Source organism: Haliotis asinina, chromosome 10, assembly GCF_037392515.1.
Source record: "Haliotis asinina isolate JCU_RB_2024 chromosome 10, JCU_Hal_asi_v2, whole genome shotgun sequence".
Taxonomy (NCBI): Eukaryota; Metazoa; Mollusca; class Gastropoda; order Lepetellida; family Haliotidae; genus Haliotis; species Haliotis asinina.
Window position 1 is genome coordinate 25,044,465 of NC_090289.1, and position 23,034 is coordinate 25,067,498.

The window sequence follows — 23,034 nt, forward strand, 5'->3', positions numbered from 1 at the left end:
GATACATTCTAACCCGGTATCTAGACAGTATACACACAGATGATGTCAGAATTCTCTCGTCGGGTCCAATGGTCGCGCACGGGTCGCGCAAGTCGTCCATGGGAAGTCATACTCAACGATGAAGGTTTACGGATGGAAATGTTCTTTGTACTTGCAACATGAATGGCGTACACTACCGAGGCGACGTCGTTGGACATCATGTTAATTTTTCTTTGCAAATGTAAAGACGTTCGTGACATCCATATGTCTGGCATGATAAATTGTTTCGGCTGCATAACGTTGTTGTGCTGCCCCAGCCCACTGTTTCACCACACGTCTCCTTGTCAGAACTTGTCTGGGAGTATACGGGTAGACGCGTACGACAGGACCAGAACCATTACTTTAAGTAATGCTAGCTCAGAGGTGCAAATGCTAAGAACAAGGCTGCCTAGTGTGCTGCCTAGCATGTATCCTCGCAAAAGTGAGTAAATATGGTTTAACGCCGCTTTAAATAACATCATTCCAACACCATCACGACAGGTGACAGCTGAAATAGGCTTTATACATTGTACAAATGTGAAGAACCGAACACGGGCCTTCGGCGTGACGAGCGAACGCCTTAGAAATAGGCTATCCCACAATCCCTATTCACGTAAAATGTTTTGCTTTTATTGGAGTCGTTTCGCTTTTAATGAAGCGGTTTCGTCACCCCTTTTGGACATGTAGGTCGTCTCCTAATATAGGATTTTGTCAATGAAATTATTGTAACAAAACATTGTTCCATAGAAAGACCAAATATTATGTAGCTATTTTAATCAGCATAGTATTTACAACAGTATATGCGTAGCAAATTCTGGAGAAACACTGGATTCTACGAATAAAGGACATTCGCTGATACGTCAGCTACAAGTGAAATTGATATTACATCTATCCCGTTAGTCGCCATCTAACAAGCTCAGTTCTAACCCGGATCATCACAGGTTAAAATTTGTTACACACAAAATACGCACAATTAAGTTAGGAGCGCGATACGTTCCAGTGTAATAAATGATGGCATGCTGCTGCTGCTGCTCCTCCTCCTCCTACTGCTACTGCTACTCCTACTGCTACTGCTACTGCTACTGCTACTGCTACTGCTACTGCTACTGCTGCTGCTGCTGCTGCTGCTACTACTACTACTACTACTAAAATTAAAAACCCAACCCCCAAAACAAACAAAACACAACAGCAGCAGCTACTACAACAGAATCAAACAAAACAAACGCACAAACTGATCCTTGTTTAGAACGAATTTCGCGCGCTTTTCCATTTCGCTGGGGTCATGCGAAATTTACCCTTGGCAGTGAGATAGAGTGCCAGTGTTGACACCATGAGCACTTATTCAGGTCGTGTATGTAACCCAATTTTAATTCGGTCGCGGAATATTCGTACTTATTAAAGAAATGTAATGCAAAAACATTTCTGCTATATGTTCTAGTTAAAGACAGTTCGATACATACAAACTCATCTACTGATCACTATGTATACACTAGTGGAGAGAGGTTTTGAATGTTTGGTGATGAAAAAATGTTTTTATTTCACACTTCTCACTGCGATGACATGCAGCGGCTATTTGCATGGTCGAAGGGAGATAATTCTCAAGCGTAGGGTTATTTGCCCTTGTCTGTGAGTCTGCGCACATTTCAAGGAAGTGAGGCAGTTTCCGTCTGGAGAGCTACAGGTCGCCAAAGACGGAAAGTATTTGCAACAATTGTAGTTGGAACGAGATTGTCAACTTTCTTTGATGGTAACTTATCAGTACCTTATGGATGAGATTGTAGTAATTTTTCATTGTACATGTTTTATTGTTCAACAGAAAAGGTGCCTTTGTTTACCATGTTGACACTTGAGTGTCCAAATTTTGAACATCAATCAACATGTCTTCATATCATGACTATTTTCGAAGAGCGATGGACCTGTTGTAATTTTGTATTCCAGTGTGTGAGAACAGTTATTTCAAATGTATCACGATTCTCAGTATGACTGGTATGATTGTCCAACAGCCTCACGTCAACATATTCAATGGTGACTTGTGAAACTGTCAAGTCGTCATGACTCAAGCACCGGGTGGTTACACCTCTTGGCTTTTTTCTTACAAGTTATTTTGTCCTGGCATGGACCTTTTCATACTAGCAGGGAACACAACAGTTTCAGTTGGTTACAGTGAGATTTTCGCTTATATTACATTACCATGACTGCCTTTTAGAATTTGCCTACAGTTTTATTCGAAGATTGGAGTATAACCAACGCAAAAAACAACACTATAATTTCTGTTTGTGTCTAAAGCAAGTGTCCTAAGCTTGAATAGGCATGAGTGATCAGTGAAGTCATACCAGAGATTTTTTCTTAATATATATGTATTTCATATATTACTGCCGTAGATTTGCTTGGAGCAAACAGTCTATAATTGCTCAATTTCTGGATTTATTGCTCTTTGAATAAGAACTGTGAACAGATAAATATTCTAATGTAAATACTGACTTCTGTGTGCTTGTCAAAATGGCACAAACATTGTGAAAGCAGCACCACAAATAGCACTTACCAAATATCAGTATAGTTACAAACATGACATCTCTAGTCAAACTCCTAGGCCTGATGTTTACTGAACCACTTGAAAAAATTGTACACATAAAATCCACATCGTACTGTAAAATTGCTATTAGTATCCAAAAGAGCATCTCGTGTTAAGATAATCACAGGTTTCTTGGTAGAAATAACTTACTCACATTTATGTGAGTGAGCTTAGTTATACCCCACACTCAGCAATATTGCAGCTATATGGTGGCAGTCTGTAAATAATCGAGTCTGAACCAGACAATCCAGTGATCATCAACATGAGCATCCATCTGCGCAATTGGGAACCAATGACATGTGCCAACCAAGTCAGCAAACCTGACCACCCAATCCCGTTAGTCGCCTCTTACGACAAGCATAGTTGCCTTTTGTGGTAAGCATGGGTTGCTGAAGGCCTATTCTACCCCGGCACCTTCATGGGTCTACTCATGTTTAATACATATATGTAGTCAAAATAGTACAACAGTAGTATAAAGACACAGAGCTAGTGAAACTTCTGTTTTTACGATGTTTACTATGTGGAGGAGCCATTTTGGCCAATATGGTACAGTCATTCTTGATGTTTTGTAAAGTGCCCGACACACACTTTGTAATGTTTAAGCTCAAATTATCATTTACGATTATGGTAGACATTTTCTGTGCGCAGAATGAAAATATCAGTTTCAGGATGTTATCATGGTTATTGGTTTTGAAGAAACATGTCCATGTTTTATAGTTTGAAACTTGTCTCAGCAGCTGATAAAATTCCAAATGTTCATAACAGCTGGGAGTCAGCTGTCTATGTTAATTAATGCTCCTTTTATTATAGACATGCTGAGTTTATACCACTTTCCACACATCATTCTTTCATATCAAACAAGGAAATCACACCATGATTTAATTAGGTCACAATGGTCAGGGCTAAACTTCCTGTTTGAGCAATGTCGTAAGAAACTTGTAAAAAATTGTATGTAGAAGTTAAGTATTAACATAATTTGTTTGGTTGTCTATATTTAATGTTGCATTTAGCAATACTCCACTTGTATGGTGGTGGTTTGTAAATATGGAAGTTTGGATGAGACAATCGAGTGATGGACAGCTTGAGCATCTTAATACACAATAAGGATACAATATTGTGTCAAGCCAAGTCAGCGAGCCTGACCACCCGATCCTGTTCAACACCTCTTATGACAAACATGGGGTCCTGAAGACCAATTCTAACCTGTATCTTCACAAGTATTAACATGATAATTTGACAGTTGTCAACATGGTACTGACAGATGTTTTTCCAAGTCTCCACTAGTTGACATTATCATGTGTTTATTGGCCTGTAGTTTTGGGAATTGGCAGTTAGTCCCCAAATTTTAAGAAAGTATGATTGGTTGTTTGATCATGTGGATCTTTGATTATTTTACTTAATTGGAACACCACTAGTGTGATGTATTGGAACACCACTAGTGTGACAAGATAAAGCGTTGGTGTGCAAAGTGATGTCATCATCACCAGCTATGTTATCACTAAACGTGATTTCTCGTATCATGCTGGGGAGTATAGTATGATTGCTCAGTGTGGTGTTGTTGGCATTATCGTCAAGCCAAAGCTTTACATGCAAATTAAGTAAGACCACACTCATTCATCTGTTCATGTTCTAAGTGTTCTAAGCATGATATAAAAGTTGGTGTATGTTACAGGCGAGATGGGTTATGAGGTGGTGCGGTTTGAGGGAGATGTAGACGAGGAACTGATCTGCCCCATCTGCAGTGGAGTGTTGGAGGAACCCCTACAGGTACTCTACAATATTACATGTTGGATGTAATATACTAAAGGGATGTTTGGGTAGCCTAGTAGTTGAAGCATTCTCTGGTCATGCCGAAGACCCTGGTTCAAAGCTCCACCTGGATACTATGTGCGAGCCCATTTCTGGTGTCCCCTGCCACAATATTGCTTGAATATTGCGTAAAGGGGCGTAAAACTAAACTCACCAATTCGCTCACTGAACATTTCTCCAAACATTTTATCCTACTTACTCTTTCAGTTATGGTATAAGCCAATATATTTTTACCGGAGTTACACAGTATGACTAAGTAAGTATTGGACACCACTCAAAACCAGGATTTCAAGACTTCATTCTCTTGGTTTGGTTTGCTCTGTTGTGCCAAACCTTTGGTGATTTATTATCCAAAGTGATATACAGAGTTTTTAAGTATTTCCAGATTAAATTAATTCATGAAGACTTTATTGAATGTCATGGACTACAAGGTGAATGTGTTCCAGGCACCACAATGTGAACACGCATTCTGTGCTGGCTGTATTCATGAATGGCTGACCCGCCAGCCCACCTGCCCTGTTGACCGAAGTCCGATCACATCCAACCAGCTGAAGCAGGTGCCCCGGATACTGCGGAACCTGCTGTCGCGGCTGCACATCAAGTGTGACAATGCCAGCTACGGCTGCATGGCGGTGATAAAGCTGGACCTGCTGCAGAGCCATGTCCAAGAGTGTGAGCACAACCCAAAGAAGCCAGTGCACTGTGAGCAGGGATGTGGACTTATCATTCCTAAAGATGAACTCAAGGTGAGGAGACACATGTTGGCTATCGTTGCAGCCTTTATCAACACTCTCAGTCTCCATGTTATAGGTGGGATGGAGGGACCAGAGTAGTTTTTGATATATGATATAGATATAGGCTATTTATATAGCGCACATATCCACGCACTAGTGCATGCTCAAGGCGCTGGTATTTTTCCCTCGTTCACTGGATGTCAATCTCATCAGCACATTGTATTTCAATCTCAACTCCCTGGGGAGTATACAACTCTTGCTGCCACTAGGCGCACCGAGTTTAGTGTGGCTCTCTCATCCTAACGAGGTACCCAATTGACAGCCAGGTGGACTGGGACACATAGTCACAGCACTTTGTCCAAGTTATCCATCTCCCTTGCTTGCTTGTTTGCTTGCCCACTGGCTAGCTCACTCAGACATGAACACAATAAGTTGGCAAGGGACCTGTCTTATACTGCTATGAACCTCTTACACTGCACACAGCATTACAGATTCTTTTTGGAAAAGCAGACCTGTGGCATAGTTCATTGATTAGTGATCAGTCTGTGTTTCACTTTCCTCAGATTCAATTAGCAATTAGCAATCAATACATTGCATTATTTAAGGGGACATTGTTCAATGTTTGGTTCATGTCATTCTCTGTGTTCTGTGCACAGGACCACAACTGCACTCGAGAGTTGCGCAACATTGTGATGCAGCTGCAACAGAAGATGCAAGAGATGCAGTCGGAGAATGCCGAACAGAAACTGGCTCTGAATGAACAAAAACGAGAAATACAACTCTTAAAAGTAAGGTTCATCATGTTATGGGATGTTTGATAGCAATCGAAACTTGTATGTGTGTCCAAGACCTCTAAGATGCCTAAATTTGCAGCGTAGAGTTTCTTCCCTTGGGCACACCAGAACCCTATGATTGTAAGTGCATATTTGGTGTCTGGATTTTTGTGTTTTGTGCTTCAGGAAGTTGAAGGGGGATGTAGAATTATCAGGATAAATGTGATAAATCATGTTAAAAAATATTTCCGATCTTGTTGTAATTTGAAATGATGTAAAGGATGTTAAACACTAAGCATTGATTTGGACATAGTACAGTCATCCCTCGCAATAACGAGCTTTGCGATACTGTGGATTTGGTTAAACCGTGTGATAATCCCTGGCTCCCATAAGAAAAGCTTAATTGCGATCGCCCCTTCAGTCGCTTCACGAAATCGAAAATAGCTCATCAACAAATCCGCTGTTGCACTCTGGTAAATAACGTAAACTAGTAAAATTCAGTGTGGATGGCAACTGACATGTTTATTGTACATATCCAGTGTGTTTCAGATGCTTAAAACATGCAGGGCTTTCTCACTAATAATCATACCAACATCGTGGTAGTAACTTATGAAAGACAAGACATGCCATCAGCCGAGTTACGACAAGTACTTACAATGTCAGCTGTGTTGCAACACATCACGATATAGCGTGATTAAACACAGTCATATAAGAACGTATGGTGACAGAAAACACATTTTACTTGAATCCCATTTGTATTCATCAAAACTGAACCAATGGAGACACTGTGAGAGAATGGCATTACCCCATTCCATACGCGCACAACTTCCGCTTACCACATTCGTGAGGGTCTGTTTTTCGCACCTACTGTGATAACAGCAATTTCACATTATTCTTAGCAGCTACGAGCAGATTACAACCTCGTAATCCATGGATTCCCAGACCTGCGTTATTGACTCATTGAAGTCATTTTTAACAATTAAATTGTCTTTTTTTTCAAACAAAGTTGTAATTACCGTGGGAAGTCAGCGGTGACTTGTCATACTGTCTCCTACATAAAATGTATCCAGACTAGTAATGGCCTGTGTTCATTGTTATGTTAAATATGTTTGCAGAAAAATGTATTATATCCTAACCCGATAGCAATATATAATATATCTGTTACAATAACTGCTTAATATATAAAATATTCTGATAATGGAATAGAAATTCTTTGATGTAATATTATCAGATCATTTTCACCTGAATCACCGGTACATTGGACCAAAACATCTGTGCACAGCTGATTGTGATTTCTGGCTTAGTTGAATAACAGGTAGCATAACAGGAACGATGTACATATATATGTTTTCATTTTCAAAGTTTGTTTATTTCCACATTCAATGATACTGTATAGTTTTGACTGGGCACAATACACAAAAGATCAGTTTTTTGTTATGTCCTTGAAAAATATGATTTTACTTGGCCTTTGTTCCACATTATGTAATAGGTACTGTAATGCGGATGTCTAATAACGCGGGGTGGGGGGCATCCATGGACCCCAAGACCTGCGTTATGGCGAGGGATGGCTGTAGTTGGAGGTAATGAAGATGACACACTGACAAAAACCAGAGCATTCACTTCATAAATTGATTACAATACATTTTCACAGGAGTACATGAGATCTATGCGTGTATCTAACCCACGGATGAGAGAAATTCAGGCAACCATGGAGAATGAAGATGTCATCAGGTAAGTTGCCAATGAAATTGTCAGTCATAAGTTTCACACTTTACAGTAGCATTGTTGTTCAGTATGTACTGTTGATATTTAGGCAGCTGGGAATACACAACACTGTAGAATGTGATCAGATGTGACTCACTGAGAAAATGTAATCCCAAATATAACATGTTACATTTGATCACTTTCCAAATGGCATTGTGTATTCATAGCTTTGGACTATGATAGCCGTGCCAATATACACTAATCAGAGAAATGCATAAGGTTTGTGGTCTTGACTGCCAGTTGTCTGACTTTGGTTTTGGGGGAATCCACCATGTTAGATTTTGTAAGACGTTTGAGTTTGTTGGTTGGTGACAAGATGCCTGACTCTTGACATGTTGGTTCATATCCCAGATGGAACTCAACTCAACAAAAGTACTGGAATCTGTTCTTTAATGAGAAAGTGTAATCCCAAATATAGCATATGTTCCATTAGCCAACTATGTGAAATATTCCACCGAGACAGCATTCTAAGAAAGGAATGCAATCATTTCTCATTCCTCAGTGATGTTAGGTGGTGTTCCAGCCTGACCAGCTCTGACCAGCACAGGACGAAGTATTGTAAACTTTGATAATGGTGATTTTTAAAATGGAATTCAGTGATAAATTTTTAAAAAATATATCTTTAGCTGGCATTGTAGTTTGAAACCTTGTATATCTTTCTAATGTTGTATTTGGAAATTAACATCAAATTGATCCTGATGATATTATTCTTTATGGCCTGCATTTTGTCAAAATCCTTTGAAAGAAGATAAAGGGACAAATGTTTTGTAAGTGTGGCTATAGAAGTCACTTGCTGTATGTAATGATGTAATGGTTGAATGGTAGCCAACCCTAGGGCTGCTGTTCTCTGTGCAGAGTTAAGTCCCTTGACCACGTGTCATTTTTGTGTGGTGATTGCCAGCATTACTCATGGGCATATCTGTATCACTACATGACTTTGACTGGTACAAAGTTAGAATGTCCAGTAATTCCAAAGACTGTTGATCACTGTGTCTGGGAAAGTTTAAAATCAATTTTCAAATTACCACTGTCAGTTTCATTTCTCCTCAACAAAAGGTTACATTTTCACAGTCACATCAAGGTCTTGTCAAATAAAAAGAATAACAGTTTCGGAAAACCCCAGGCTAAAAATAGCAACTCTGACTCTTTGTGATAGACTTTTGATTGGTTGTTAGGGTGCAGGGTTTCGTTCACAAAGAAAAGTGTTATGACATGACCAGTAATATTTACAAATGACAGGTATTTGAAATGCTTGCCAGTCACACTGTCCAGCTGTGGAAAATGCCAGTTGAAACACAGCATTTTAAAATGTGTAACACTTGCATCTGTTTCGGCTTTCCTCCCATGTTTAGGTCAGATTATGACTGTAATAATATTCAAAGCAGTGTTATACTCAACTTGCTGACTATAGAAATTGGGCTATTTTTCTTGTGAATATGTCAACAAATCTCACCATAGTCTGTAAACTAGGGGTGAAATGGTACACTCTGACCTTGATATGCTACTTATTGCAGTACAAGGCCTTTGGTTCTGTCTGTTTCCGTTCGCTATATGAGATATGATCATAATGCAGAAAAGAAACATAGATTTTGACAAAATGATTCAATTTCCCGAAATTTTAGAAATTGTTTATAAAGATTTATAAAATGAGTGCACCCAAAATTACGATTCTGTTAACATGATATAACAATATATATATCAAATCAAAGGCAAAATACTGTGGCTGTTCTAATACCATGGTATACCATTTCACCCATACTGTAAACTGTTATCACCATGTTCTGTGGGACATTTCAGGTGGGTTGGGAGCCTACAGGCCGCCAGGGTGACGCGTTGGGGGGGGATGATATCTACCCCTGATGCGGTGTTACAAGCTGTCATCAAGAGGGCGTTAATTGACAGTGGCTGCCCCACACATATAGTCAATGAGCTGATGGAGAATGCCCACGAGAGGAGGTGGCCAACAGGTCTCAGTACTCTGGAAACACGACAGTTAAACAGAAGGCAGTATGAAAACTATATTACAAAGAGAATCCCAGGTAAGTGGTTCAAAGAACTGGAACGTAACACATAATTGTTTTTATCAAGTTTTAGAAGTCTGCTTTGTTGTGTATTGGATAGGGTATTTGTTTTATCAGAAATATTTGAAAATCTAGAAAAGGATTTTATGACACTTCATTCATGAATCAGTTGAACTCTGAAGGAGCAGGCATACTATGCACTGACTTTGCAAGATACAACTGAGTTCAGAGTATTTACCATAAAACTGTTTATAGGATAGCTTAGTATATCCTTAATCAGATTTGAACAAAATTGAGGGAAAGACATGTTAGTAAAAGAACATTGAACATTTACACGAGTTCATAGAAATCTGACATTCTGCCCCATCAAACTTTGTTCTTGTTATCTGTTCATTTCAAACCAAATTTTGACTCTGAACATTTTTTGCCCACACCCAGATTACATGATGGCTGTGACATAACAACATTGTGTTTGTACAGGGAAGCAGGCAGTGGTGGTGATGGCCTGTGAGAACCAGCATATGCCGGAGGACCTGATTATGGAGCCGGGGCTAGTCATGATCTTTGCTCATGGAGTAGAATGACTCCAGAGTATTATATAGCTTTAATCAAGGTACGTCAAACACAGCAATCGTTGGTTAGAGATGGATTCTTGTCATGTTTATTAGTATCAAACTTGAATATACTGGAACAACATCTAAAATGCCATATTTATTTTTAGAATTGGTGGACGTTCTTTTCTTTGTTCAATAAAACATTTTGATAAAAATAGTAACTGAGACCTTTTTAAGTCATGAATGTACTGATCAAGGTCTAAAAGCTCTTATACTTTACAAACGTGCAATTTTAAATTTATCTCTGAACTAAGTACCACTTTTCTAATACAAATGACATTCCTAAGGCTATGTATTTTTTTATCTGAAATATGAAACACTGGTAGCATATACGGTTGCTTACCTTAAAGCCAACTTTGTATAGATATCTGGTGGACATATTGAAAAAAACTGTAAAATGTTAGCCTTTAGGTGTGTTACAAGAGAGAGTTCCACTCAGTAAGCTTATCACTAAGGTTATTAGTATCTCTAATAGTTTAATGCTGGCTTGAAGTGGTCACAGGGTTGTGATTTCTTTATTTGATTGAACTCTGATAGAGATGGAAGGCCATCCTTGAGTACGTCATGCAAACAAAATAAAGGTAAAAAAACCTTTCTTTTCAAATAGTGAAGGGAAGAACCACATCATCTCTGATCTCTGTGATCTACTTGCACCCGTGAAGACAGCCACATGCATGCTGTGGCGATGTTCTGGTGATGCTCTGGCTGTAGGAGGCCAGTCACTAACCGGTTACAAACTCTCGTCCAGTTGGATGTCCTTCACAAGCCCTGCACTTGGTCATCTGTCACATCTTGGAGTCATCAGTCTCCTGTCTTACAGTCTGCTTGCGCTTACCATTGGGGAATTCCCAAATGCTGTTTTGCATCTAGTGGCATTACTGTGCCCATCAATTCAAGTGTTTACACAGGATATATATCAATCAAAATATAATACACTTTCAGTATGTTTTGATATTTGGTTATGCTGACATTCAGTTTTCAGTTTGATTGGTTTATGAATGTAAGCTTCAAAAAGTTGAAACCAAGCATATATCCTGGTTCATTTTTTATTTTTTTTTTCATTTTGTTTTCAACTAGTGCTTTATGGGTTTAGTGCATTTACACGATGGGTGTTAGCTTTTCTCATTTGGTAAGATGCAAAAATTAGCTTATGAATTGTATGTCATTTGTTCGAGTTTGAATGTGGATTGTCCACTGACAAGACAATGGCTGTTTCTGTGAATGAGGAGACCTAGATGCTACCTAGATGCAACACAGTTGATGATGTTACTGATAGCTTTCCCTGATGTCATGCTCTCCCTACTGCCATCTCAGCATTATGTTTGTGATATACTCCATACTTACTTACCAAGCAATCTCTCACACACACAGGCGGGTCACCGAGGGGACGGGGAGGGGAACCCCAGTTGTGGTTTACACCAACTAACACGTTTGATACCTGTGATTTGAATCCCTCTTCACCCTAATTAAGATTGCAGGTTTGTTGGCATCATGTTCATAGATGTGGGCTTTTCCAAAGTGGTGAATGTCTAAGATGTGAAGCACTTTGGGCTTCCCCAGCATTAAGCTGACAGTCCGTGAAACTGAGCTGACAATCCAAGATTTTACTGGCATACTATCATAAGGTGATGTCAATGCAGCTCACTCACTGGTGATATTTTTCTGTTGTTCGAATAACTTTCATATCAGAATTTGTTTGAAATAACGATTATCGTGTAAGTTGGAGTTTGGCTGAAAAGCATTTATGTCCAAAATAATGAATTTCGTTATTAATTTTTAAATTTTTCTTAAAACTGATGATCATTTGCAGATGTATCAGTGGCAATAACATTAGCTCTTGTGTTTAAGGATATATTACTGTTTTCTTTATGTAACCTGCTTCACACTGATATTTTTTTTGTAATACAAGAATATTATGAAGGAGTACTCTTAAAGTGATAGTTTCATGGGACGACAGCTGCTGAGAATAAGAGGTGATTATTATTGTGAACATAGTCAAACTTTCTCAAGGATTATGAATTGTTGTCTGCTAGTAACTGTCAGCATCGCCGTCTATTTTCTTCAATTATTATTTGCATGGAATGGTGCAGAGGTGAAATGGTATGCTCTTACCAGAGTATGGTACATATTGCAGTACAAAGCCTTCAGTTCAGTAAATGAGATATGGTCATAATGCAGTAAACTGACAAGAGCTGTTACACACAATGCATTGATTTTGACAAAATTTCAATTTCTAGGATTTTAGATAAAGTTAAAATAAAGTTAATAAAATTGTGGTATGAAAACTGAAATTCCAAAATGCCAGTATCTACTAATATGGTGGTATACTGTTTAATCCCTAGTGGGGTGAGGGAAGGGTGATGTAGCCTTGTGGGTATGCTAAGTTCCTTTCATGGCTACAACATGTAACACTGATTTCTGGTGCCTCCTGAAATATTGGTAAAGGCAGCATTAAACTATACTCACTATCATCAGCAAAGTTTGCCTGACGAGTTAGACTTGTGCAGGACTTTGTTTGGGACTGCTTTCAGGACATATTCTTAGTAGTTAAGTAGAAATAGTCTTGTTCAAGGTTTCTATCAAGGGAGTCACATTACCTGTTTTTGTGTTTTTGTTTTTGTGTGAGGACATATTGAGACCTATGTCTTCAAGCAGTGACAGATGGAGTGTTATTGTATTGTGCTAGTCCAATCAGGGTTGTGCTTTTTAGGTAGCGTTTCTTTCATGATTGTGATATGATTTATGCTAGAGGATGTACATATGCGATTGTTCATGTTGACTGTGGAATTTCTGTTGTAAAGTATGCTTTGTGTGGATTGTAGGACAATAAGACAGAATTAATCTTTCAACAAGTGAAAGTAGTGCTCTAATGTGTATGTTTCATGATTTTTGGGATATCACAAATGTTACCTGTCATCGTCCACTGGACCAAGGAATCGGTCAAGTACATTCCTAGGGGATGTTTGTGTTAGGGACCGTCCATTAATTATGGAGAAACATTTTGGGCTGGTTTTGACAAAATTGACTTCTGTATTTTTATCTTGTTTTTCCTGTCCTTCGTTTCATCTGTACTGATCTTTTATCAGGATGTTTGGTCAAGATGCATGGGACTTGACTCAACCAAATAAATACATGACATCTTTTGATAACAACTTCTTTATCTTTTCATGGCTGCTTCTTGCATTTTATGATTATTTTGTTTTCATTTTTCTGTGTTTTGGTGACACCAGTTGCTTTATCCCCCACCCCACCATGTCACGGACATCTCTGATACTTAAATATGTCTAAATGTTTAAAATGTGTATTGGTATTTGATTTGTATCATTTGCAAGCAAACCCATCTTGAAGTAGTCATTGAGCACTTGGTAATTATCTGTAAGATTGAAAGTGTTTGACTGTAGGGCCGCCACTATTCTGTTTGAGTCATTGAAAATTGAATCTCACACATTAGGTTTGATTTTCAATAACCATTAGTAGCATGTCGATTTAATATTGATTAGAATATAGGATATTTTCACACAGCCAGAGCGTGATTTTGACTCCCAACAGCAATTTTGAGTGCCGAAATAAGGTGAAACATGATTTTTTAAGCAGGGCTAACTGTCCATGGAGAATTGGTGTTAGTAGACATTGCCAAGTTGACAGTGGCTTTCATTCTAAACTCTGAGAGTAAAATGAAAACTAATGTATTTACTTGTATGAAGTATCGATTTGAAAATGATAGAATGCATGGTCCAATATTGAAAATCAAATCTAAATGGGGTCCTGGTGAATAGTTTCAGCCCTATTTGACTCAAGATTTGGTTCCTGTTACACATTCCTGTTCTGCCCTCACTGTCAGGAACCAGTGTTAGAGTATGGGAGCTGAGATTGTCTTTGAAGGAGGACTACTTTGCCGAACAGGATTCTTGTGGAATGTTGTAGAGAAAGAACATTTGAGTGTAGTCTTGACAGAAGGACCTAGTTTCAGCTTACTTGGTTCAAAATTGTATGATTTGATTCTAATTTTGAACAGTTACAGTTTACTTTACTTGAATGCATTCATTCATCGTTGCTTGAGAATAAAGTATAGATGTATATCAGAAAATGGTAAGCTCTCTGGGCAATTGTTTATATTTCCTCTTGTGAATTCAAATATGGTTTGGTATACATATTCATTTTTTTATAGTTTCATTTGAATACATGCATTGAAAATATGTTTTCACTTTGGCTGGAGAATGATGTGTGTATGTTTTTTATTTATACACTGAATGTTCAGTGATGAAAAGACAATATTGACAAGTGAATGTGATATTTAACATTTAAACCAAACAAAACATTTTCTTTTCACTTGTTTGATCCTGTCTTTTATGTTTTATTGTGTTGTACGTCTCTGTCTTTGTAACTTGTGTGGCTTATTTATCTTGTACATATTCAAACTATACATATGTTCATTCTTGTGATATGTGAGGCTGTTTTCTGTTATGCTCCACAACCATGTACATAATACTTTAATCACATTTAGGATTTGTGGGGTAGCCTCGTGGTTAAAGTGTTTTCCTGTCACATAGAAGATCTGGGTTTGATTCCCAGCATGGATACCATGTGTGATGCCCATTTCTGGTGTGTCCCGTCGCGATATTGCTGAAATATTGCTGAAAGTGAGGTAAAGCGGAACTCACATTTAGAATTTGTTGAGATGAATAGTGGCAAGATTTGATGGACAATCTTCTTTCTCCCAGCATTCTTTCTGTGGAGATTCTAATTATTGCTTGCTGATGAAGATGGTAGAATCTACTTGAAAACAACATTGCTGCCATGTAATCTGTATTTAACCAAAGAACTTGTCCGTGTTTAGCATGCGCATAGGAATAAGTGAAGTACATTGATTTGCATTTAAAAATGTGGTCCACTGTATACTATTTCTCTTCTCAGGGTTTGAAACACTTACCTTTGCATTAACATACCTGGAATAATTGAGGAGGTTTAGACAGTCAGATAGATTTTTTTGGTGCAGTTCATGACACAATGAAACCCCAGTCTGAAGTGGTATTAAACATCCAGAATTACTAAGCAAGTGACACCACGGGTGCCTGTGCATTGTAGTAACTTAAATCTGTCGTAGCCTTTTGTTGACTAAAGAAGTTATGATGAACAGAATAAAATGTCATAGATAGATGGCAAGTTTTGTCATGGATGTTATTTGACTTGGAGCTGCAAATGTTCCTTAGTTTCAACAGTCCATCATGATTAATATTTTTAAAGGCAGTGTGGTGATTTTTCCTGTATGATATTTTGTCATGTGACTTTCTTGGTGTGTGGAATGTGTTTCACTTGAATTTGGTGCTCTATTTTGACTGGTTCACTCAGCGAGATGGTGCACTATTTTGACTGGTTCATTCATGAAGATTGTGCAGTATTTTGACTAGTTAACTCAGCAAAATGGTGCACTATTTTGACTGGTTCACTCATCAAGGTAATGCACTATGCTGACTGGTTCACACAATAAGTTAATGCACTATTTTGGGTGGTTCTCTCTCAACAAGATGATACACTCTTCAGACTGGTTCACTCAACAAGGTAATGCACTATTTTGAGTGGTACTCTCTCAACAAGATTTGCTAGATGATGCTGAGATTTGGATTTGCATGTTACATGAATGCGAATGCTTTTTAGAGGAAATGCAAATTGTGTTTTTCTTTTCTTTTTCACATTAGAAGTTTGATGCTTGTGCATTGTTGTTATCATATGAGTTTATTTCTGGATGCTTTGATTTGCTGTTGCTGCCGTGTCCAGTAACCATGGTAACTCATATAATGAAAAGTGCTTTCAGACACAGATGTTGATTTTTCTTTATTATTGTATTGATTGAATACAACTATCGTGTGTTACATTCAAAAGTGCTTGAATTCTGAATTAGAAATTGGAAATACTGTTTGTGTCAAGATTCTTGTTTGAAGTTTACATTGATGTTTTGTATGATGAATTTGTGATGCAATGTCATTTCATGAGTAGAAACTTCACCTCCAGATGTTCTTTTCAGAACAAGAGAAGATGAATTATATTTATTGAAAAAGGAACAAGAAGCTGTTCTTATTTTAGGCTGTTCTTATTTCTCTGGTTGTATTGTAACCTTGGTGCATGATTTGACAGAAGACGTTACCTGTACCCTGTCATGTGTCTAGAAGGAGGATTGGATGGCCATAACAACCAGTCAGATTGCTTATTACTCTGTTATCAAGGATAGCTGCTCACACTATCTACCACTGGTTTACCTGAAGCAATTTATATTTCTAATAACCTGTCAAGACAGCAGTAGTATTGCTTGTGCCTGAATAAGGACAATTCACAGACTTTTTACAGACTATTCCATAGGGCTGGCTATTAATAGAGATAAGGCATTGATAATCATTAACTAAATATCAGTCGATTATCAAGTATTTATCATTTAATATCCAAAAATGCTTCAGAAGTCTGAAACAAGTAATTTTGGTGACATACTTTATGCATGGATTGCTAACAGAGCAGTGTCTTGAACATAATTTAGAAGCAGCCTTTGTATATTGTGAGAGTAAATTACAGCTTTATTGATCACGAACATAGATGTATGATATTGTTGGTAACACTGTATTCATATTAATAAACATTAAGAATCTTTCCTATGGCTGTATGATCCACAGGGAGTATTGGAAAGTGGGATGGTAATATACGTAATGCCTATTACTATCAACAGTATGACTGGTTATCAATCTTTCTAGCCAGCCCTACTATTCCAAGACTGTTTTGTTTGATAATCACATCAACCATTTGTAACTTCTTGCCTCTTTGACCTACAACAAGACTCATACCTGTATTGTATGCCGTTATATCCAAGAATCGTGGCAAACCAATTAAGGGAGGGATAGCAAAATGTGAAATGAATAAAATAGTTTCTTTGTAATTATCAACTTTCATATAATTTCCATGATTATAAAATTATCTTGTCACTGATATATGCTAACAACATAACTTACTTAAAGTGACTTTTATGTTGTATTATAAATTTCTAGTGTAGCCATGTTTGGAAATTCAGATTTATCTTTCTTTGGAGATAGTGCCTGTTTGTTCTTAGACAAGGCCCAGTCATGAACATGGCGATGAGATGGGTATGAGTCACCATCCTGCTTGATGGTATGATACGAGTAGTTAGGAATGGATATCAACTTAAGTGTCATTCTCATATGGGGTTTGCGTATGCATTAATTGAAATAGATCATACGCTGAAATGCTTCTTTGATTTGTTAATAATCATGAAGCTACAAAACTTTCCAAAAGATCTATTTTGTTTCTTCATTTCTGATTAATGCATCAGATGGGGTGTTGTAGCACATCTCACAAAGTTTATGATGTCCGACATTAAGCAGTGAGTATTGTTAGCTCTGTACATATATATATATATAATATTTTAATCATAAGTGTACAGTAAATCATAGTCTGGTTTGTACAAATAACTTACTATTCTGTTTTAAATAATGTTTGGAAAAATGTGCCTGTAAAAATAAAAAAAAATATGCTGGCTTGGCTAAGTATTATTGATTGTTTTGTTTTGTTATCTGAGCAAGAAGTTGCTTGTTGTTTTAATCAGAAATATTTCAGCTGTGTGGCAGTAGTCTGAGAATGCTTGAGTCTGGACCAGACAATTTAGTGATCAACATCATGAGCAACGATCTACGCATTTGGGATACAATGACTTATCAACCAAGTCAGCAAGTCAAACCTGTTAGTCGCCTCTTGCAACAGCATTGGTTACTGACCTTCACAGGTTTTAGACAATGTAGACAACTGGGATGTTGAAGCACTACAGCTGTTTTTGGATGTGAACATGTCTGGAATTCAAACTGATGCATGTCTAGACAGCCTTAATGAGCTCTGCATGACAGAGTTTCATCAGATGTAAAGTTTCATGTCATTCAACTTACAGACTGCCACTGTATAGCTGGAATGTAGCTGAGTGCAGCGTAAAACTAAACTCAAACAAGTTGAATGGTTATGGGGCCAGCATGCTTTTTGCGTGATCAGCACTCTTGAGACAGTTCACAGTTCAAGTAGTAAATGCTAGAGAGTTATATTACATCAATATCAAATCTGACTGTCATAAAATACAAACTGTTCAATGCAGGCTTAAACCCAGATCACTCACCAAACAGCGATATTGTGGAACAGCTGTCAAGATTTCTCTGTATTCAGAATGACAACCAACCCAATAATTAAAATTTTATTCAGCAAAGTGAAACAACACAATAAAATTCAAATATATTCTGAAATGTTAAAATGATCCATGGTGAAAATATGTGCATATTTGTACCATCTAGCAGCTTTTGTCAGTTGTGGACGAATATTCTGAATGATCCGTTCAGATCAAGCTGCTTTCTCAGTGTGCTGATGGTGAGGCCAGATCAACTTTATCTCTTGTTTTACCAATTTTTGTCCTAAGAAAACCTAAAGGCAGGAGGGAGGAAACAAGTGAAAAATCACCAGTCAAAGCAAAAACCCACACAAGTGTTTTTGAAGGCATTTCTTTTCATGTTCATGTGTGCTGTGATGCTTGAAACACTGATTTCTAACAACAATTGTTCGATAACTCAGTTTAAAATCCCTGAGAACAGACACCGCTGTTTCAGTGTCCTAAAAAAGTGCATTTGTGTAGTCGAGGTCTCACTCCTATATGCTGGAATAATATTGGGATTTTATTTTTTAAGTGGGGAAAATTTGTGTTTAATTTTTTCTTAGTCTCAAAAAAATATGTCAGGCACATGTGTAGAACAAGAAATAAAATTTGTCTGGCATAATGTTGGAATATATATCACAATTTGTGTATGCTGCTCAACATTTACCAGGGGTAATAGTATCACAATTGCCATCAACCTTTGCAATATTTACGTAGGTTGGCGTTTACAAAAGATATGAAAGACGGTGACAATCACCCACTGCATAAGATTGTTTGCATGTTTATCAGAATCTAAACATCCACCATCTCTTATAAAATAACCGCTATATAGCTGGAATATTGCTGAGGGGGCGTAAAACTAAACTCACTCACTCACATAAAATAATTTTTTATCTCCCATTTAATCATGAACAGAACAGGAAAACATGCAGCGATAATTTCAGTGCCTTACATGCAGGTCACTTCTATAGGAAAACATATTAATCTGCTAACCAGATTACACATTCATTGTCTGGAAAATGTCTGGTCCAAACATGTCTGACATCTGAATTCTGTACAAACAGATATATCCCCACGCCTGAATGTAAAGTTGATATTTAGCCAATTCATTAGTTCATAAATATACCTTATTTGTCATGGGACCTCTAATAACAAGGGCTTTCTGTTGGGTGTATGCTAATCCACCAAGGTTTATCTTCTGAACAGTTAAATAAAATCATCTGATACATCCATTTGCTTTTTCTTACCAATATCAAAGTCATTGAAATATATTCTGAGGAGGCAGTATGCCTTCTGCACAAAATAGGCAAACAAGTAGAATGATGTTGCTTGATAGCTGGGATTTCTTTCTTGCAACCAAAATTTGGTGAAATCTCACTGAGTGACTCTGAATATAGCTTGCTTTCTTCATTAGATTGAATTTTCTGATGACATTTTCTTTGAAACTTGACAGAAGAAAGGGAATGTTCTTATTTCTTTCACAAATATTATCCTGATGATGATGATGATGATGATGTACATATCATTTGAAATTTTGAATGAAGATACATGTTTGAAAATATCAGTTTAATACAAATAATTTGATAAAGAAATTTATGATTAAGATTGTCACGTTGATGATACTGACAACAATAAGTAAATGTGTGTGTGTGTGTGCGTGTGTGCATGTGTGTCTGTGTGTACCCATTCTGACCATCAGTTTCACTTCAGCTGCAACAACATTCACAGATACTAATTTCAAATAAGTATCCTACTAGAACCAGGATAGGCAGATGTTTATTTCTATGGACATGTTGGATAATACAGGGGGATATGGATACGCTCAAAGCATGTTTTTGACGTACTGCTTAGAAAAAGATACAAAGATTCACAGTCTGTCTACAGACATTTTTGTCCTAAATTCATGGCTTATCTATGGTAATAAATGGTAAGTACATAAGAACTGACTGTAGAAACAAAATACATATCATTCAGAAATGAACACCCAAATCTCTGAAACAAAATTATCAGATACAACAATAAAAACGTAAGCACCATTTTACAAATCTTGACTATATGATAAAAAACAGAAAAAGGTAAATGACGATGATGTATGCATTTGAAGAGGTGCAGACTGCTCCTTGGATCCTAGGATTCTTAGTACAAGGGCCAGATGAGTTCTGGTTGCTGTCAACTTGTGAAACGGAAACATTTTCTCATTGTAATAAGGGTAATAATTAAATCATATCTATGTTAAAAAGTTTCAGACCAACAAATTTGTGTTTGGAAGGACTGCTGAAGCATAGTTTGTGTTCAGTGAGTTGATGTTAATACCACTAATTACAGTATATTACAATGTCCATATTTTTGATGTGCCCAAGGGACATATCTCTGGTGAGAGAATACCAACACCCTTGATGAGTGGGCCAGTAAGCATTGACTACTCACAGAGAACCCATGAGCATAGGTATATTGTCATGGTGAAACGGGAATCAAACGTGCAGTCAAGCTTTTCCATCTTCCCAAGGGATATAACTCTGGTGAGAGAATCCAAGCACCTTAGATGAGTGGGGTAGTATGTGTTGACTACTCTCTATATCCTTTAAAGGGTTTCCAGCAAATGTTCAAATCTATGGCTGATTCTTTATTTTGATTTTGCACTTTTTATAGTATTCAGTTTCATAAATGAAATATTACATGTCATAGTCCATACAGTACTGGATCACGTTGTTGATTCATTTAACATAAATATCAGCATGACATGAGGAGCAGATAACGTAAATGTTGAAAGTAAATCCACCTTTATGTCATAACATATAAAATAAATTGATCTTTCAAGACAAAATAACATCTGCATTTACTGCAGGTAATTATACAAGTTGATATGCACTGTTAGTGAGACAAGATCAATCCACCATTATATATGCTGGACATGCCTTATCTTGTACACAAAAATCCTCCATAATCCCAAGATGCATGGTGTAATGGAAATGACTTTCTGATTATTGGATCCTATAAAAAGTCCTCAAGAAGGTTTCAACAACATATAATGTCTCTGGGAAGCAGTTAAAAGGTACTTAAGCTTATTTTTAGACTCATACCTGATAGGATAAACAGCTTCTGGACGATGTAGCCCTGTTTCAGAGGAATGTTCAAATTTGGCAAAAATGGAATTCCATGATAACAAGAATGTCTTATGACTGGAAACTAGACCATCTCATAGATAAACTGATGTCTGAACTTGAAACAGCATGAAATTGGAAACAAATTATGTCAGGAAAACATTTACATAATAGGACAAAGCTTAAAACTCTGAGAACAGCACTGTGACAATCCAAAACAGGATGACAATGTCCTCAGACTCACCCCTTCAAATACATTCATAAGCATAAGAAAATAAAGTAAGATATGTCTCATCACAAATTAAAAAAATCCTACATTTTAAGCAAAATAACTACCTATATTCTTAAAAATAAACTTTCTACAAGAATGACTGACTCACTGACTGAGTTTAGTTAAGGCCGCTTTTAGCAATATTCCAGCAATATCACGGCTGGGGACACCAGAAAATTGGCTTCACACATTGTGCCCATGTGGGGAATCAAACCTGGGTCTTCGGAATGATGAGCTAATGCTTTAACCACAAGGCCACCCCACCGCTCCTCTACAACAATGATGACTCGTAATTATTACTGAGTGAATGGAAAGTAATAAAAGATTATGATATTAAATAATCTGTCATTTTCAACTTTCATGGATGCAGTTCATTTACATCAGAATGAACCATATTATACCCACAGTGCCTGTGACTTGTCTGGAAGGCATGTACATGGGCTAAACAGATGAATAGCTTACAGACTATGCTCTTGACACAGGAAATAATGGTGGACTGAGGGAGACCAGTCAAAGTCCCCAGTAAAACTTATGCTGGTTTTAGGCCCAAACCTCACAACAGTGTTTAGAATATGAGTGAAATCAGTTAGTAATTTCATGAAATACACACCAAGTCTGTCATAGTTGACCACACTCAGCAATATTACAGCTATATCGTGGTGCCTTTCATTGGAAACTCTAAATACCATTATACATGTATACACTGTATATATTATCTCAACATTCCGGAAGTTTCCACTCGATACGGGGGATGATAACAGTATACAGAGGTAAATACTTGGTTACAGAGAGTTCATGCTTCAAAAGCTCCATCAGATAAAATATATATAAGCATGTATCAAAAACTGTTAAAACTATCAAATAACATGTTCACTATATACACATGTTGGTCATAAAGTAAATTCATTTTGATACATTCTCAAAATGTTGCTACATTCATCAGTAGGGAACTTGCATGAAATGATATGGCATGACATGGCATGGAATGAATGATCTGTCACCTGACTACCCACAAACAACACCCAATGATTACAATCACACATTGTCAGACATAGCTTAAAGCAGACTCACACAGCTTGGCCAGTCAAATCCATAAGCCAAATTTCACCAAGTTGTGTCGTCTGTGTTATTATTTGAATTCAACAAACGCTACAAATCGGTTGTTTGAACCT

General features: G+C 37.4%; 1 protein-coding gene across 2 annotated transcripts; it reads left to right on the plus strand.

Moving 5' to 3' along the window:
• Positions 1 to 1,652: 1,652 nt before the first annotated feature.
• LOC137298451 (E3 ubiquitin-protein ligase NRDP1-like) lies at positions 1,653 to 13,448 on the plus strand. Of its 2 annotated transcripts, none has more exons than XM_067830718.1 (8): positions 1,653 to 1,765; positions 4,263 to 4,357; positions 4,846 to 5,145; positions 5,790 to 5,921; positions 7,558 to 7,637; positions 9,468 to 9,709; positions 10,172 to 10,304; positions 10,913 to 13,448. In XM_067830718.1, the coding sequence occupies exons 2-7, from the start codon at positions 4,268 to 4,270 to the stop codon at positions 10,273 to 10,275; spliced, it is 948 nt and encodes a 315-aa protein (XP_067686819.1). In that variant the 5' UTR covers positions 1,653 to 1,765; positions 4,263 to 4,267; the 3' UTR covers positions 10,276 to 10,304; positions 10,913 to 13,448. The 2 variants fall into 2 exon arrangements, with proteins under 2 accessions (XP_067686819.1, XP_067686820.1); XM_067830719.1 differs by having other exon boundaries at positions 1,678 to 1,765; positions 10,172 to 10,308; positions 10,913 to 10,969.
• Positions 13,449 to 23,034: the final 9,586 nt, after the last annotated feature.